The sequence below is a fragment of the Zonotrichia leucophrys genome, chromosome 3 (assembly GCF_028769735.1).
Source record: "Zonotrichia leucophrys gambelii isolate GWCS_2022_RI chromosome 3, RI_Zleu_2.0, whole genome shotgun sequence".
Taxonomy (NCBI): domain Eukaryota; kingdom Metazoa; phylum Chordata; class Aves; order Passeriformes; family Passerellidae; genus Zonotrichia; species Zonotrichia leucophrys.
The window spans coordinates 78,216,445-78,235,458 of record NC_088172.1 but is presented as its reverse complement, the minus strand read 5'-3'; the positions used below and the strand labels follow the sequence as shown (position 1 = coordinate 78,235,458).

The following is a 19,014-nucleotide window of genomic DNA, read 5'->3' as shown; positions in this document are numbered from 1 at the left end:
GCTGAGCCGCTCAGCAGCACAGCTTCACACACACTGACTTCAGCAGACCCAAAAATGTCTTCCCTGCCTGCAAGGAGCAGATCGGAGTCCTGACAGTTCTGTGAAATATCACCAGTGCTGGCTGGTGTTTTCTGCTCACCTGATGGCAGTCTGAGAGGTCTGGCCAGGCTCAAAGTGGGGCCCTGTGGCCAGGAGTTGCCTAGGATGGCCCAGCATGGGTGTAGCCGGGCTGTTGCTCTCCTCATGCGTGCATTGTGCCTGCATTAAGGCATCAAGTTCAAACATGCACGTCCTGAAAATTCTTCCTAGAACTTCTCTCCCTGATGATACTGACCTGGCTCTTTTTTCATTTCCCTTAGAAGCACTGAAGCTGCTCACAAATACACATCTAGATAGGGTGCCCGACTAGAGGAACTGGGAAACCTCTTTGATGTTGAAAGCTGTGTTTTATTTATACACTTGGGATAAGCCCAGAGGCTGTCTGGGCAGCCAGGAAGTTCCAGAAAGGAATTTCCCCCCATCAGACCAGGAACCACAATAATATTTCCCCCCTTCCTCTTCAGAGACTGTGTGTGCTCATTTCCTAGCATTTTTGCTTTAGAAGTTTCTCATTTTTGCAGGACCCTAGGACCTTTTCCTCTGTTGCTGCCCTTCTAAACATTGTAGTTTGAGGTTTCTTCTCTGTGGCCTAAAGACCTCAGGTCTGAGGAAGCTGAGGAGCTGGTCAGCTCCTTCTGTGGGGTCAGACTGGGTGTTTCTTTCCTGTTTGGACTGGCTGCTCCTGAATACATGGCAGGGCTCAGAAGCACTATGTGATCCCAGCTGAGGACTGGTTTTGAGAAGGCATTTGAAAAAGAAGAGATGTGAGTGAGTTGCAGTGACTGTATTTGAGGGAAAGAAGGTCAGGTGAGACAATTCCTCTTCTCCAGGGATTAGAAAGAAGGTATCCAAAGCAGAAATCATTGCTTCTCTTTGCTTGTGTTTCTGAGAAGCCCAGCTGCCCTGTTACCCTGGCGTTTCTGGCTGGCTGAGCTGATCTGTGAGTGCTGTCCCAGCAGCCTGATACCAAGAGGGTGTCAGGGGGCCCTTCCAGGCCCTCTTGCAGAGGAGCACACGTCTGCAGTACCAGCAGGGGAAGCTCAGTGTAAATGCCTGCTCTCTCAGGCTCTCGTTGTATCAGCCACATGCTGACTTTCCAATTGGCCCAAGCAATTTGCAGGGAAAGAATGGGCAGCAAGGGAATTATAACAGAGATGGGGCTGCCCAGCAGTGCTGTTGATAGGATTGTCTCTTATTATGTATGTCACATGAGCTATGCTGGAGCAGTCTCTGTTTCTCTATCAAACATCATCTCTTCAATTTCCTTTTTCCTTCTTTTTTCTTCTATGGCAGTCAAAACCTGCGTATGCCAAAGCATATCCTAGGTACTTCATTGCTCAGACGAGTCTAAAGGATATGTATGTAAAAGAAAACAAACAGCTGTTACCCTCAGGCACCTTTAACCAGCCCTTCTTGATTCTCCCTGAATGTCCAAAGTGTTTGCATGGCAGCAGCTGGCTCAGTTCTGGGACAGTTTGTAGGCTTTAAGATAATGGTGGGCAGTTCTCACCTTTGGTTGCTTACACCTTTAGTGAAGGGCTCCTTATGTGGGATCTGTTTCCCAAGTGCCTGTCCCATCCTCCTGGTATAAAACCACACAGTCAGAGCTTGGAGAGCCCTTGTGTGTGCTGCAGCTTCACCCCTGCAGCAGTGCCATGGGATGTTTGTGCCCTGTGTGGTGGGGACTCAGCTTGGTTTGGCCTGTGCTAAGGCAGGCATGGTGCAGGGGCCGCGCCAGAGATGATCCCCTCAGGAGGAGCCCACAGGCTCAGCACTCACACACCAGCAGGAGGAATGCTCTGTGGTTCCTGCTGGAAGTGATTGGTGGCTGGCTAGGGACAAGGCTTGGTGCCCTTTGTCTGTTTTGTCAGACATACTATTCTGGGAACAATTCTCATTACTTTTTGTGGATTGTCCTTGTCTTCTGCTTTTATCTATGTACATTGTCTGTGTATGTACATGACTGTTTATCTATGTACATTGGACTGTGTTTGAATCTGTTGGTGGATGCCCCTGCTCTGGAGCACCATTCAAGATGTGCCTGGCTTTGGGTCCACATCTTCCTCCAAGCAAGCTCCAGGCTCAGCTTTCATTCTGCTCCTGCCTCCTATTCTCTTTCAGCATTTTCTCTGGCAGATGCTCCCTCCCTGCCTGGCGCTGGCAGTATCTCCAGTGTCTGTCTTGGACCACGCAGTTAGGGTCATAAGCAAGCACGAACGGATGGGGTTTTTCCAGCTCAGCCTTGTGTCCCTCGGTGTAATGAGGGGAGATCCCCAACAGATGGCAGTTGAAGCTTTTCCCTGGCAGGTTTTTCCCTCCAGCCTCGCGATGTGCACATCCGTGTGTGCACTGATGCAGCATGAGCCTGTCACGGCACGGTGTGTGGAAAGAGGAGACCAAAAAGCGGTTCACTGTGTAACAAAGGGCGAGCAAATCCCCAGGTGACTTCAAAGGGTGAAAAAAGCATCTCTTTCCTTTTGAGAAGGCTTGGCCAGGCCTGCCTAATGAGGCTCTCTGCACCCACACACATTCCTGTTCTTGCACCTGGCAGTGTCAGTGGTACACCTTGGGCAGGATAAACTGCAGAAGGCATTAGCTTGTCCTCTGAGCACAGCAGGAAACACAGCCCAGAGGGAATCTGTGCATTAAACTAATCCTCACTGCATTGTCTCATCCCTACTGCCTGTCTCCCCATTGCACTGTTTGGTCAGGATTCCCACAGAGGAATGTCTCCAGGGGAAAGTAAGATGAGGCACAGCAGATATCCAGAGATGTCTTCCCCATGGCAGCAGTGGGCAGGAACACGTGGAAGTGAACCAGCACCCTGCCTCAGCTCACAGTCCCCTGCCCTCTCCCTGTCACCTCAGTGCCATGTGTTCTGCAGGGAAACTTGCCACTTGCCTCCTTTCTGCTCCTGGTCTGGCCAGGAGGAACTTAAAGAGTTCTTCAGAAAATGCTGGAGCAGGCATGTGGGTCTACCCTCAATGTTGTGTGATGCATTTTTCATGTTTTTATCATGTGACCAGAGGAAACTTGGATTAGGTTTGAGATTTGAGATTTGGTTTGAACCCAGTAGGCAGATCAAAACTCCAGGGGTGAGAAACCCACAGGAACCAAAAACAGAGCAGAGTGATCACATGAGATGCTCGGGAACAGAAACCACTGAATTTTGCATAGCTCCAGCAGTGTGATCTAGTAACAGGCTAGATTACAGACTGGACACATACAGCTAGGGGCAGGGGGTACCACTTCTATTCTTGAATCTTCCACAGCTTTTCTCAGTGACCTTCAGAAAGTCAAGTAAGCTTCTCTGACTTGGGTTTTTCTTTGGGAATAATACTATGAATTATTCCCGGAAAATATTTTGCTATCCTCAGGTAGAAGTTACTCGGTAGACCTCTATGTGGAGGAGCAACATGTTCAGCCCTCTCAGGAAGCTTTCTTTCCACTATGTGATGCAGCAGTGTGACTTGTCATCTACTGGGAACCCATTCAGCACATTGAGCCTCATCCTCAGGGCACAGATCACCTAAGGGTTGCAGCAGTAGGCTGTAGCTCTGCTTTGTGTGAGGGTTTCTTTTCCTCTGGCGGCCTGCTAAATTACTTGTTGCTCTTTGCAGCAGTGTGTCACTGTGCCTCACTCAGAGGAGATGCTGGATGCTGTGGATTGATGATTCTGGTCATATGAAATACAAAGCAAGAAAGAAACAGCTGCTCTGCAGGTATTTGCTGAAACATGTATAGGTAAAGGTTGCAGAAGCAGGATTTGCAGAATTAGTTTCTCTCAAATTGCAAGTGCCCCAAAAAAGAACTTGTTCATCAGCACTTGATTTGGCTGCTTGCCCTGAAAGGCCTGGCCCTGCAGCAGGTTAGGAGGCCTAACACAACCCCTTCCCAGGCTGGGCTCCCCACTGCTGTCCTGTGGTGTAGTGGGGTGCGGTGAGCTCAGATAGAGCCTGTGATGTTACACTTGGGATGGCAGGTTCTGCTTTTCCCTGTTTCAGGAAGCTTTTTCAGCTTCATCTCTTCTGAAACAAACAGCTGGGCCCTGGCATGTGCCTGCCCCCATGCTTGATCTCTGAATGGGAAAGCAATTATACACAGTAGTTTAAGCTGACTGTGGTTTATGGGTTATATCTTACAGACCATTACAAGGACTGCCAGTGTCTCCAGAGTTGAAATAAGGAATGAATAAAGGCTTAGGGAATTTTGCTTTATATGGAAAAAAAAAAAGGAAAAAATTATTAGAGAGCCTCACTTGTTGGACTTTAGAATATATATTTGTTATGTCCCAGGAACAATTCTTATCTAGCAAAATATAACATTGCATATCTCTATGGAGGATTTCTGGTTTCAGTTAGCATTTTACTCCCTCCTGTTGGATGCAGGATGCCAGACTAGCAATCTGCTCGTCTGCAGTATTCCCTGGGTTTTTTTTAATCCATACAATAAGAAAAGCAGAAGTACCTATAGCAACATGTGGTGGCTTAGAGTCATAAGGTTGGATTGTGATTTCAATTTGGCGTGAACTCAGGGAAAAATAGGTGAAAACAAGTCCATAGTGTGAATGCAGAATGCACAGATCAAGTATGGTTTAACAGCTGAGATAGTTTCCTACTGCAGACATCTTCTAAGAAGGCACTATCTGAAAAGCAAAAATTTTGCTTGCTGGCTCAGACTCTCTGGTTGTTGTACTCCTTCAAGAAAAAATACTTTGCTAAGTGGAGCTGAACCGAGGCCCTTTCCCCCGTAGCAAAGATGTGCTCTCTCTTTCCCACAGTCAGCACTTTAGGAGTGCTCTTATCTTGTTACAGGCCTGCTGGCTGAGAACTGGGAATCCACAGTTAACCAGCCTGCGCTCCTGGAATCTGTACACAAGCAGAGACCTCTGCAATGCTCCCTGGCTTGTCCCAGGAGGAAGGTTGGGACAAAAGGCTCTGCTGGCCCCCAGGGATTGGGAATGGGCAAAAGGGACCTTTCACCCAGACACGGGGAGTTCATCGCTGGCACGGAGCTGGCAGTGGGTGAAAGCCCTTTGTTGTTACTGCTGCCAAACGTGTCGGCGCCTTCCTGTGGGTTCAAAGTGGCCGGGAGCCTATCAGTCAGCCCCTGATAACTTTCCCGACTGTTTTGCCAGGGAGGTGCTGGGGGACTGCCCATGGAAACGGGGCACCTTGCTCGTGCCCGAGGATGGCTGGTGCAGCAGGAGCTGGTGCCGGCCTGGCCCCGCGCCTGCGCTTCTGTGGGGAAGGGCTGTGGTGACTTCCCTGCAGCTGGGGTGGCTCAATGAACTCGAAACCGAAAAACTCGAGAAACTCAAGGGCTCGACCCCCGAGCCCTCCCTATGGATCTGGCTCTGGATCGGAGGGCAGGACAGACAGGTTGTGGGATCCCTGGACTGAGCGGGCTGCGAGCCAGGATGCGGTAGCGCAGAGCCAGCTACCACTCCCCCATATCCCGAGCAGCTCGGGGACCCAAGGAACGCTGGCGGCCGGGAAGGGCCGGTGACCCTTTAAGCGGAGTCCCCGCCCCGTCCCGCCCCGTGCCACTCCGTCCCGCCCCGTCGGGCCAATGTGCGCCGCGGCTGCCGCGCCGCTCGGTACTCGGTACAAGTTTCCCGTGGCGGCCGTGCCGGAGGGAGCCCGGGGTGGCGGCTGTGGGCCGCGGTAGCGGCGGGCCGCGATGCCCGATGCCCGCCCGGGGCTGACCGGGCGGCAGCGCTGCCATGAGCGGAGCCCGGCGTCTCGGCCAGGGAGCTCTGCCGTCCCGCAGTGAGCGCTCTGCGCCGAGTGTCTCTCGTCCCCTGCAGCACGCTGCCAGCTGGTACCTCCCTCCTTTCTGAAGCGTAACTGAGGAGGGGGTGGAAGGCAGAGGAAGTTTGGTGCTCAGTTTTTTTCTGTAGGCTTTGCAGAGGGATTCCCTGTGCGTGGCAGCGCGGAGGGCTGCAGGACGGGGTGCGGAGGGGCAGGGGCACGGCCGGAGCCGGGGCTGTGCGGAGCCGTGCCCCGCCGTGTACCTGCGGCGCTGGATGCGAGCTCCGCGCAGCTCCGCCGAGCGTAGCGGCAGCGGCGCGGCTGATGCAGATGCGTGCGTGTGTGTGTGCTTAACCCTTTCTTGGCTCCTCGGATTTGTACCATGCTGAAGATCCTCACCAAAAAGCTCAGGAACCAGAGTTTGAACGAAATCCAACCTTTCCAGCTAAAGGTAAGGAAAGCCGGTTTTGTCTCGGTTTTTTTTTTGTCCCCTTCAGGTAACTACTGAGAGGGCCTTGAGAAGCTGGAAACTTGCAGTGTTTATTATGCTGGTTCAGTTTCCTCTCAGCCAGTGTGCTCAGGAGGAACTGGCCTAGGCTGTATTCCTGTTACTTAAAGTCCCGTTCCTTTGCACTCAGAGTTACCCTGCACAATTCAGATAATACAGAAAGGTGAATGGAGACAGATGTATCTGTCTGTTCTTTAGAATGTTTTCCTTTTGATTGGGTTCACATTTAACTGTGTAGGCATTTGCCTAGATACCTTTGTACGTGGGCAATCCGTAGCCTCTCAGCCCTTTCCAGGCTAGAACCTCACTGTGCTAGGTACTGTACAAACATGATTTACCTAAAATGCCTTTCAGCTCTTTATTTGCATTTCTCCTTCTTCTGATCCTCAAGGCCAGAATCTGAGCTGAAGTTTGCAGGCTGGATCATTGCTTTGACCCATAGCTTTCCAGATTCTTCTTACATCCGTTTTTAATGTTTAAAATAAAACTGAGGACCACAGATTCAGGATAAGAACTGTCTAAGCCCTTCCTGCCAAATATAAAGAGGAATTTTTGAGCCATATACTGCAGGATAAAAATGGAGCCATGACGAATGCGAAAAAAATACCAAATCCTGATTTGGCAAAATTGTTGTGAACCAAGGGATATCCCCTGAAATCATCAGAGTTACTCTGGATTGGCATCAATGCTGTGGGAAGTGCAGCACCTGGCCCCAAATAAAAGAAGGGATCTGGGAAAAGTAGCAGCCCTCGTTGCGCGAGTTGGGGGCTGGGGATCCGTATACCAGACTCTAGGAGTCTTTTGTATGTGTTACACAGAGGCTTGTTGCCGTGTGGCTGCACTTCTGCACAGCCACTCTGGACAGGCTGATGGCAACTTTGATGAAACATCAGCACTGCTTCTAACAAAGTTTGCTCTACTTCGTCCTCCAGGGATTGCACATTCTGTGGCTCTCAGGGGAGGCAGGGTTAGGTTTTATTTTTGGAAGTAAAGTAAGGGCAATGCTTTAGGTTGTACTGGATTGATTCAGTGCAGAGTATTTACAGAGGCAGTGAGGGTTTTTTTTAACACTGTGTTTCTGGACCTTACAGCTGCAATCTCTTCCTTTAACTTTCTTGTTTGTCTCTTGGAACCTCAGGTTGTGAAACCGTGAGACTCTTTGGAAGGAGCTCTCAGAGGTGGATACAGCCTTCAGGATGCTTGGAGGCATGCAGGAAAATGTGCATGAGTGGGCATCTGCAGCCATTTTGTTCATGTTAGTGCCAAGGTTTTGTGCTGCAGACAGGTGGTCTGCATTTTTGCAGGCTCAGTAGAGGCAGTTCAGCTTGCACTGTGCCTTGTTTGCAAGGCTGTTGCACAGCCCATCAGAGCTGTCTCTGCAGCCTGCAGTGGGGCGTGCTACAATGACTGGTACACATGTGTATGGGCAGAAAGCCAGACGTGCAAACTCTGGGTTTAAATCTGGTTTGTGGGCCTTTGGGGACCATGTGCAGCTGCCTGGTCTTGGTTGAGCCTTGTAGCAGCGTACCGATTGCTCAATGGAGTGTGCAGTGCTCTGTCTTAGGTGTTGGACCAGAGCTCCTTGCAGGTATGGACCCTGGCTAGGTGTCACAGGGGTGAGCAGTGTGGAAGCTTCTGGTGGCTGTGCTGTGCTTCATGGACCCTGTGTCAAGGCCAAGTGTCCTGTACCATTTTGCTCTACTGCCCTCATGATGTGGGGCTGCCAGGCACTGACCAGACTCAGCCTTCTTGGCCTTGGTCTGTGCAGGTCTGTACGCAGTCTGGCTTGTATATTAAATGCATTATTTAAAAGGTCCAGTGTGCTGTCATTGAAACCTACTGAAAAGTTAGGTGAGAGCACAGAACCAGGTCTGTAGCCCTGTAAGTGGAGAATGAGCATCAAGTTTGGATACAGTAAGAATTGATCTACATTGACCACTCAAACCAAGTGCTTTCTGAGCTTTAATAACAGTGTGCTTAGCTGCTCATCTCCTTCATTGCCCACTCACTTTAGCACTTTATGACTTTTTTGGGAAGTTCCCAAATTGAAGGTAAAGCAAGCTGCTGGTGTGCTTCTAGATTACAACTGTACTGAAATTAGCCAAAGTCCCAGGAGACTTTCCTTGGGTAAATTGTCAACTCATTTTTACAAGTGTGGAAGACTTGACCAATCTTGGATTGGCATCCAAGCTTTGGGAATCTTTTCAGGATGAAATTTCTGCTCACTATAAAGGCTTTATTTTTGTATGGTGTGTCTTGAATTGGTTTAGTGTGGCTGTAACAGGGCCTCCTAGTTTTCCCCTGCTTGGAGAAGCTGAGAGGATGCCATGGCCTTCTGTAAGTGAAACCAAAAATATGCAGTCTTTGGGTGTTGATGTAATGGACTTCTCTTTTTCCATTCTAAAGCTGGCCTTTAGGCAGTTGGCAGCTAGGGCTCCTCAGGGGACTTTGACTCAAGATGTGCTGGTGTCTCAGAAAGTGTCCCTCCATTTCCCTTTCACCAGAAGTCACCATGGTGGGAAGGGTGGGACTGACTGACACTTCACCTGATGTTGGGTTAGCCTGCTCGGCCAGCAGTTTCTGATAAGGGTGGCTGGGCTGTCAAGTGTGATAGTTAGGGTTCAAATTTGAGTGCCTTGCCTTGGAAGACAGCTGACCTTGCTTCACAGAATCCCAGAATGGGTAGGGTTGGAAGGGATCATCTGTTCCAGGCTCCCTGCTCAAGCAGGGTCATGCTAGAGCATGTGGCACAGGATTGTGTCCAGGGAGCTCTTGAATAACTCCAGGGAGGAAAACTCCACAACCTCTCTGGACTTGGTTGTCCACACAGTAAAGATGTTCTTCCTCATGTTCAGGTGGAACTTCCTGTGCATCCGTCTGTTCCTGCCTGTTGCTCCTTGTCCTATTGCTCAGCACCACTGAGAAGAGCCTGGTTCCACCTTCTTGACACCCCCTCTTTAGGTGTTTATATACATTGGTGAGATTCTCTCTATTGCCTCTGTTTGAAACTGACCAGGCCCAGCTCCCTCAGCCTTCCCTGGTAAGAGAGATGTTCCAGTCCCTTAATAATCATTGTTACCCTCCACTGGACCCACTCGGGAGCCCCACGTCCCTCTTGTACTGAGGAGCCCAGCACTGGACACAGCACTCCAGATGTGCCTCACCAGGGCTGAGCAGAGGGGCAGGATCACCTTGACCTGCTGGTTCTGCTCTTCCTAATGCACCCCAGGATACCAGTGGTCTCCTTGGCCATAGGACACACTGCTGGCTCATGGATGGCTTATTGTTCAGCGGAACCCTCAGGTCCTTCTCCACAGAGCTCCTTTCCAGCACCTGAGCCTGTGCAGGTCCATGTGATTATTCTTCCGCAGGTGCAGGACTCTACATTTACCTTTGTTGAATTTCAGAAGATTCCTCTGTGCCCATCTCTCCAACCTGTCCTTTTGAAGGGCTGCACAGCCCTCTGGGGTATCAGCCATTCTTCCAAAATTTGTGACATCAGTGAAGTTGATGAGGAGGCATCTGCCCCTTCATCCAAGTCATTGATGAATGAGTAAAACAATATTGGGCCCAGTATGGTACCTTTGGGGATACCACTAATGACAGGCCTTCATCCAGACTGTCGGGCACTGATTATGACCATCAGCCAGTTCTCAATCCATCTCACTGTCCACTCATTCAGTCCATGCTTCCTGAGTTTGCCCTGGAGGATGATGTGAGAGACAGTGTTGAAAGTCTTGCTGAAGTCAGTGTAGACAATATCCACTGCTCTCCCTTTGTCCAGCCAGGCAGTTGTTTCATTTTAGAAGGCAATTGAGTGTATCAGGCATGACATTGGTAAATTCATGTTGACTACTCCTTGTCATCCATGTGGATAGACGTGGCCTCCAGAATGAGATATTCCATCACATTTCTAGGGATTGAGGTGAGGAAGACTGGCTGGTAGTTCCCTGGCTCCTAATTCTTGCCTTTTTTGAAGACTGGGATAACATTTGCTTTTTTCCAGTTCTCGGACACCTGTCTCTGATTGCCACAACCTTCCACAGATGATCTTGAATGGCCTAGCCATGGTATTTGCCAGCATTCTCAACATTTGTAGAAGCATCTCATCAGAGCCTGTGGAGTTGTGCATGTCAAGTTTCCTGAGGTGTCTTTCCATTGGATACTTGTGCCCCTGTAGCAGGGCCAGCATGTCCACTCCCGAGCTCATAGCACAGCATGTTAGCTTAAGAGCTTCAGCTCTTCAGCCTTCAGCTTCTGTGGCTCAATCCAGGAAAGGAGAGGGCATTGTGCCTTGGTCTTTGGTCTACCACTTGCTTCAGTGGTCTGGTGTTACTGGCTAGATATTAGGCCAGATTCAGGAACCTTTTGGGCTGCTTTTGAGCCAGAAGTAGATCTGACTTCAAAGGTTAGGGATCATCTTTGATAACTGCTGGGCAGCTAAGTCTGTTCCAGAGCACTTGAGACAGAAAGAAAAAAGTGGGATCAGGGGAGTGTCCCATATGGTAGTGGAGTGCTTCAAAACCAGGAAAGTGAGAGGGGCCTGTAACTCAATGCCCGATTTTAATTTTTTTTTTGTGTTGGTTGTCCAGTATTACAGTCTGGTATAGTTTTTTATTATTTTCTTTCCTAGTTTTAGACTTGTAGCCCTGAGAAGCACTTCCTGAACTGTTAAGTCAGGCTGATCAAGGAGCTTTTAAAATGCATATCTTGGGCTTGCATGTGGGTTTGTGATGGAGTGCTGATATTGAGCCCTTGAAGTGTTCTCTAACCAACTCCCTCAGCTTTCTGTAAATCAAATGTCTTCTTCATCCCCACAATTTGGAGTAGGGGATTCTCACACAAATATGTTTCTTCCAAGTTTCTCTTTAACTCTTGGTGCCTTGCTATTTATGTAGTGGCTCAAGTGTGGGTGTCTGTTTTCTGAGCTTTGCTTGCAAGCAAGCTCCTTCGGGCAGGGAGCATCTGGCTGGAACAAGTCTGTGCATTGCCAGTCAAACTAAGCCCTTAATTAGTGGCCCTAGGTGTTACCAGAATGAAACAGTTGGATTGTGGTGTGTTAAAAAATTAACTGGCTGGAACATGCAGCTAAAGAAGACTGAGCATTTTAAAGGTGGCAATTTCATTCCAGCTTGCTGTTGACACAAACAACTTTGGAGGTGACACAACTGATGTTCTAATCAGCAAAAGCTGTTAAATTACTTATGTACTTGGCATATTCACTTTGGTCTTGGGCAGAGATAATACAGACATGTTTGTCACTTCCTTTGTATCAGTAATACAAAGTCAAATGTGAGTGTTCTGGTGACAGGGCATTTCTCTTCTACCTAACTTTAGCCTTACATTTGCTTAAAGGGAATTGTGTGCTAGGTGCTAGCAAAGCCACTGTGTCAGTTCTCTTCATGTACTCTTGCAGCTTGTACGTGAGCATACACAGCACTGGGGGCAGAAAGTCATCTCAGTTATTTCCTACTGGCATCTGTATCTGGAATCAGCTGTAAGACTCTGGTCTGGTTGGCCAGCCCTGACAGGCAACTGGGAATCATCTTCATCCTCCCTGTGTGAAGGGGATTCAGCTGGCTGTGCAAAGTGAACCTCAAGGCTGCAGGCAGTGACTCCTGCAGTCAGTGACCCTGTGGTAGCTTGTTAGTCTGTGGAGCTGGGAGCATTATTTGTTTTCTCCTTAGACCAAAAAGAAAAAAAGAAGAGTGGAGTAGCATTATTATTGATGCACAGTGGGTATGCTTTCAAAGATCTGCTCAAGTGCTCAGGCTTACTTTGAATGAGGACAGACTGATTTCTGCCTTCCTTTGGGCCGACTGCTCGTTGTGTGTCACAGGTCTTCAGCTTGGCACAGGGAAAATTTAGCTTTGTCTGCTGTGGTGTATGCAGGTTTTCTCTCCTTTGTGGGTTTTTCAGCAGATGCCACAGGTTCGTTCCTCTAGAGCTGGAGGACTTTTGTTTTACATTGAAACGTTGCTTTTCTTCCTGTTACACCAGCTGGCTACGTTAGGCGCTTCTGGTTTGTCATAATCGCAGGAAAGACACAAACGTGTGAATCTAAGTGTGCAAGTACAATTTTGATTTTTGGAGTACCTGTGAATATGCCTGAAGTTAGGCTTGTGATAATTTGGACTGAAAATAGGTATGTTAGTGGGTTAGATAGATACTTAGCTAAGTAAGCTAAGTGCTGTGACAGATAAACTTAGCTAAGGCAAAGAGTAGAACAGGCAATCCCAGCCACTTTAAGCCCTAGGTTTTTGAGACTTCTGCCTGAGGCATTGTAAAATAATGGGTTTGCTATTCTTTCTACTTGGCTTTGAAGATCTGGATCTTTAAGGGTTGTCATCTTTTCTGTGCAGACATTCAGCACTGATAATATCCTGTAATGACTTAATTCCAAAGAGTGATACTTCAGACAAATTGCAGATGCTGCATATACGGCATGATAGGGTATTCGTGGAAATTGAGGTAGTGTGAGACATTCTCTCAGCTGCCTTTATGATGGATAGGAAACTATGGAGTAGCTTAAAAAAGTCCACCTCCCAAAGGCACAAAGAACTCTCATTACTTTTCCTTGTATTTCCCAATTTTTGGTTTTTATTTGAATGAAAAACTAGATTCTGAAAAGTCAGTGCTATGTATTTGGGGATTTCAGTGAAAACTGATTATTTTTCTTTGCTGGATAGTGCAGTTTTTAATTTCCTGCTGTCATGCATTGTCCTACAAGTTCCAAATTTGTTGCACTGTTTGGGATGCTAAATGTCTTCTTGAGCACGTAAAGAGCTCATATTTGAGGTGAAGACAGAAAGCAAAACCGGGTCATTATTTATTTTAATTATATGGCTTTCACAAAAAAGTGGGTTCATTTTTTTTTAATAGTAAAAAGCAAGGCTTGCATGTGCTTAGGAGAGTTCTGTGGAGTGGTGGGTGGGCAGGGCACCGCTCTGCTGTAATGTGTCAGCCTGGCCAGCTTCCCTGGCTGTTCCTGAAGCATGCCTGGGGTCACAGCAGTGTTGTTGGGCTCCCTCAGAATGGGAACCAAGGGCTGTATTCCCTTTTCAGCGGGAAATAACACTCCCACACACATTGTCGGCAGCGCCAGCCCCTCCCACCCCCGTGCCTTTATCTGTAGCCCCTGTTCTCCTGTTGAGTGGGATTCAGGTTGCCGGGTGATCCAGCTCTTCCTAGCAACCGGCACGGCAGGTATGTGTGTGCAGGGCTGTGTGCTCCCCCAGGAGCTGCTGGACGTGGCCCTGGGCAGCGCCTGCTGGTCCCCTTGTCCCCCTGCCACCGGTGGGCAGCAGCCAGCGCTAAGCTGTTTGTGAATAGGCACCAGCACCACCCACAAGTGCTCAGCGGGAACACCCAGGCGAGGATTTAGAGAAAAGCCAATTAGTTGACCTTTATGTGCACTGAAAGCATTCCCTGTGCAGCGAACTCTGCTGTGACCCAGGCCTGGGAGTTGATGTAAGGGACACATGGCCCAGTGTGACCTGTGCAGAGCTGTGTCCATGCCACTGTGGGCACAGGGCTCCCCAAGCTGTGGGGATGCAGTTTCTTCTGTTTTGGCATGGTCACGCCTTGTGGGTGGACAGCTCAGGGTGTCTCGAGGCATTTCTTCCCTCTCTCGCTATTTTATTGCTCTTTGTGCCCATTATAACCTCCTCTCTGCCATGGACTGGTCTGTTTGGACACAGACCTGGCATTCATGTGTACCTCAGCCTATATGTCACACTGGATGGTTCAGTTCCCCTAGGACAGGCATTTTCAGGCTGGGACATCTCGGGAGCTGGCTGAGGCAGAGGGAGCAGATCTTGCATGATGATGAGGGTTTTTTTGTTTGTTTGTTTTTGTCTGCTTTTGTTTTGTTGTTGTTGTAATCTCCTTTGTAATCACTGCAGCACACCAAGTGCTCAGCCAGGTGAACTTTTGTTGTTGTCCTGTTGAGCAGCTCTAGCAGAATTGGAATGGCACAACAGAGTACACTTGTGAAGAACTCACATGATTAGTTCTCTGGAGCATCCTTGTTGGCTTCATGGAAGGTGAAATACCATGGATGCTTATGGAAACTCCCTGTTGGACTTGTATGTAAGAAAGTATCTTGCTTGGTACATTTGCACTGAAGCTGCCACATGGCGGCATGTGCAGTAATCCAAATCCTGATTCTTTTTAGGTATTCTGTGTTAGCACAACAGAATGTCATCTAAGGGTGGCAGGGGCTAAAAGCCTAAAGAAGATTCTGTGAGTGCTGCCCAAAGCAGCTGATGTGGACCAGCCCCTTATTTCTTTGTTTCCAGCCCTCTCCTCCCCCAGCCCTTTTCTTCAGGCAGCTCATCACCCAGGCTCAGCCTGCTGCAGAGAACTGCAGCTTGCCCAGGCCTGAGCTGTGGTGCTGGGAGCAGATCAATGTCTGTGTGTCTGGCGTGCACCCTTTGGATGAGTGTTGTGAGCCAGGAGATGGATGAAACCTGGGGAGGTGTCCCTAAGGCATAGGGATACCCATGGCATAGGGATACCTGGGAGGTTGTGGGTTGCCTCCCTCAAACTGCGTGGCTGGCTTGGTTGGTCCTTGTGCCCAGCAAGCACAGCTGAGAAAAGGCCTCTGCAGCTTTGCCTGGATTCACCTCCCCATCCTAGCTCCAGCATCAGGCCACATGAGAAGAACTCTGAGTTCAGGGCTTGAAATGCTTTCTAAGGAGGAAAAGGAAACCAATGCCTGCATTTAGGTCTCCAGAGGAGGCTTTTGTTAGTCATGTCTCCTGTTTCATGAATAGGTTCACCTGAGGTTTGTTGCCTGACTTCAGGTAGATGGTCCTTATCTAAATTCAGACTTATGAAAGGATGGGAGATGCCTGGTATTTGTGAGATGTCCAAATACCTCAATATTCATAAATGTCCACAATGAGAGTAGGCAGGCCTTCGTTTCTGATATATATCACTAGGTATTAGGGATATATACTTTTGCTTGGTAGCTGATTAATTGATTTGTCTGGGCTACAAACCTGTTTTTGAGCCAGGAGATCAGTTGATTTGAGTTGCTGATAGCACAAAGATCCTACCCCTTCACACCTGTTTTCTTCAGCAATCTGTCTCATCTTACTCCTTCCTAACAGAGTCACATTGTTTCCATGATGCATGCTGGTTTTTATTTAACTGATGTCCTTACTTCTTGGCATAACACAATCTACCAAGCTCTATATGGACATAAGATGAGAATAAAATTTCCTTTGGTTGAATGGGGAATTTCCCATCTTAAGGAAAGGTGCCAGACAGGCAGCTAAGTTCTCCAGTTTGCTAAGAGTGTGTCTGGATGTAAGCTGGAAAAATATAAAATAATCCTTCCATATCCTGTCACCCAGTTATTACACACAAAGCTAAGTGGTTATTCCAGACAGTTGTCTGCAGCCAGACTATTCTTGTGTGGGTTTTTTTTTTTTAATATAGTTTTTTCTTTATTTCTATGAGTTGGTTATTCCAAAGGAATAAAGTTCTATGGCAAAGGCTAATTAAGAGGAAAGAACAGAGATACTTGGTGTGAAGTCTATAAACTGAAATAATTTAGAGGCTTGAAAAATCAGCAGCTTCCACGTATAGATTTTTTTGTTCTCAGAGAACCCTTTTTGTTCTGGCTTGGACAGAGCCAGTCATTTTTGGGAAACCCCTCAATGGTATTTTGCAGAGGGCTGCAGTGCAGTGCAGCTTTTCCTATCTTGCCCCTGAACTGATATGTGGGAATGCTAATTCAGTATGTGGTGCTGGGACACTGTCTCAGGAGCACTCTGTGGTGGGGTGAGTTGGACCTGGCAGGACACTGTCCCACTTTGCTCTGTGTCCCCCTTGCCTTGTGACATTGCAAGTAATTCCATGGTGCTCTGTGTCCCACTTCCATAAATGGGATTTGGGAGCATCCATCCCATATTAGACCTACAGTTTCCCCCAATAGCCTATCCTCCTGCATTAGTAATCCAATAAGTTTCTTCTGCCTAAACCTGTTCATTTTACACCACCAAATCTGTGTAGAGGTATTTAGATGCAGAACATCCAGTATTTCACACCTTAACTACACACTGCCAAATTATCACCTGTTATTTGTTTAGGACCTACCTCATACTAATGTAATTTTGTGCCTTCTGTGCTGTATTTTGGAGAAAAGAGAATGTGAATATTCAGTCTTCTTTTCTAGGTCATCCTCTATGTGTGGGATGATTTGACAGCCCATTTGTCAGATTTTCCCAACTAGGAACCACTTGGAATCCCAAAATATTTACCAGGAAAGGATCTGGTGCAGTGAGAGACATTACAAGTTATGACATGTTCCTAACTCTTACTTTGAAGGTGCCTGACCAGACGGATCAAAGACCTGGTCTGAAAGGATTAACCTTCTGGTTTGCTCTCTGATAAAACACCAGAAGTTTGGTGTAAATCCTCAGAGATGAAACAGCTCTCATCTGCTTGCACTCAGAGGGGTTAATGTGAGGTTTTAAGGGGAGGAGAAGCCTGAAATGTCTCATGTGCTCCAAATGTATTTTCCAGCCTGACTGTAAGGCATTGTTCCTTGTGTTTGCAAATGTGGCTAATGTAGTTCTTTATGGCTGAGCAGAGGTGAGTGTCGAGTGAGGTCTCCCAACACAAGCAGCTTCTCCTCAGCTAAGGAAGTCTCTCAGGGCAAAGGCACTTGCCCTCTGAGTCTTTTGAGTAGGGAATGGAGAAACTGTTACCAGATGTGTTGTTTATGCCAGCTGCTGTCAGCCGTGCTTCCCTGGTTGAGGGCACTCATGGAATGCTGAGGAGCTGCTGAAAACTGCCTGAGAAGCTGGCCTGTGCAAAGAAACCTTTCCCCATCACAGCAGTAGTAACTGGGCTAGGCTGGTGGGGTGGGCTGTCACTCGGGAGGGCTGTGTTTAAATCCCTGTGGCCAAGGCAGGAATGGCTGGCACTGGTGTGAGCAGCCAGCTCCCATCCTCCCTCCCTGAGCAAATGCATTACAGATAAGATCAGCTATTAGAGGTGCCTCTCCAGTTCTAGGTGTCCCTTGTACTGTCTTCCTCTTATGTCTGAGAGGGTTTTAAGCCTCTGATAAATAGCGTTGCTTTTAAGCTCACTACTTGGAACTGAGGTTTAGCAGCAAATGGGCTGTAAATTACAGATGGAGCTAAGTCACTTTATCTCAGTGCAGCGTGGATGAGGCCCTGTGAAGAAGGTCTTTAATCCTTCGGGTCCTTTTTGTCTTCCTGGATTGCTGTGCTTTGTGGTGTCAGCACTGCTGAATAACACTGCTCCTGCCGGGGGTGAGCCAGGGATTGCCCGGGCTCCGAGCTGAGAGCTGTCAGGGAGTGGTTCTCCTTTGCAAAGGGATCTCTTTGCATCACAACTCTGTTGCTGCTTCTTTCTGATATGGTTCTTTGTTACTTCTCATCTGAGCTATGTTGTCTCCCCTCACAGGATGAAAAAGCCTAACAGGTGAATGCCATCCCTCATGAGACTCCTTGAAACTTGTTTAGGAATTAGCCACAGCTCTTTTCATTGCAGCAGCAAAGCTATAAGTAGAGTAACAGTGCTGTTGAGAAACTCATAGTGTGGTTCTGTCACATGCAGGTGACTGCCACCTGGGGCCAGGCTGGCTGGGTATGTGTGAGGAGCAGAAGCTGAGTGTGGGAGGAGTGTAGGAGATTGGTGGGACACTTACAGGGAAGTGGCACACCTGGGAGCTTTATGTGCAGGTACAAGTGGAGCTGGAGGAGTGTATGGTTTCTGTCACTTGCAGCAGAGCTATAAACCTTAACTAGCCTCTTAAGCTAACAACATAAGGATGGTTTGAGAATTTTGTGAAAGTTCTTGCTACCAGAAGGAGTGACTCATATCACAGCATGGAGCTGCACCATTTCCCTGACTCCCATGCTGCAGAAGTGGTCTTACTTTGGAACACAGTGGTCTGGGAAGTCAAGAAGGAAATTGAAGGATTAAAGACTCTATTTCCGTGGTAACACCTTTGTTACTAGACCCCATCCACCTGCTGAGTGAGGGCTGTAGTGACTTTGTTTTATCTCTATTTTTAACAAGTGAAATTTATAACATTGAAACCGTGGTTCCAAACATGACCGCAGCTCTGTTTAATCAGAGAGATTCTTGTTCTCATAGTGTCTTTGAGGATAAATAAACTCAATAATGTTCTTTCAGATTTGGAGTATTTTGTGTGGTAAGGAACAGAGTCTGAGTGGATTTTGCCTAGGAGGCCTTTTAAAGACTAATTTTTTAATTGCTAGCATTCCTTTTGTGTCTTTTGCTGGCACAGAAGTGTGATGCCTGATGGGAGGAGTGTGTGCCTCTTTATGGGTGCCTATGCCATTGGTAGAACAAAGTCTATTCTAATCTGTTTGCAAGTAATTATTTCTATTTTGGGTGGAATTTAAAAGCATGATCTTAGTTTTATTCTTGTAACACTGTTTGCCCAGAGTTCCTGAGAACAGACCCTGGATGGATAGGAGTCTCAGTTGCAGGCATCAGCTGTATTCCCAACCCTGGGACTGGGGAACAGGGGGTATCTAGTTTATGGTGCCTGTGCACTCCAAGTGTTCGAGCACCATAGGCTCACTGGTGGTGTAAGCATACTTTTCTGGATTAATGATGAAGCATCAGGACTTGCTGGGTTTC

General features: G+C 47.9%; 1 protein-coding gene across 2 annotated transcripts in view; it reads left to right on the top strand.

The window, feature by feature from the left end:
- The first annotated feature begins 5,667 nt into the window (after positions 1 to 5,667).
- The window catches only part of LOC135445832 (uncharacterized), a 60,333-nt gene continuing 46,986 nt past the window's right edge, over positions 5,668 to 19,014 (top strand). For both annotated transcript variants that reach the window (XM_064708926.1, XM_064708925.1), the window contains exon 1: positions 5,668 to 6,303. In XM_064708926.1, the coding sequence (XP_064564996.1) occupies positions 6,235 to 6,303 (69 nt within the window). In that variant the 5' untranslated portion in view covers positions 5,668 to 6,234. The remainder of the gene's footprint in view (positions 6,304 to 19,014) is intronic.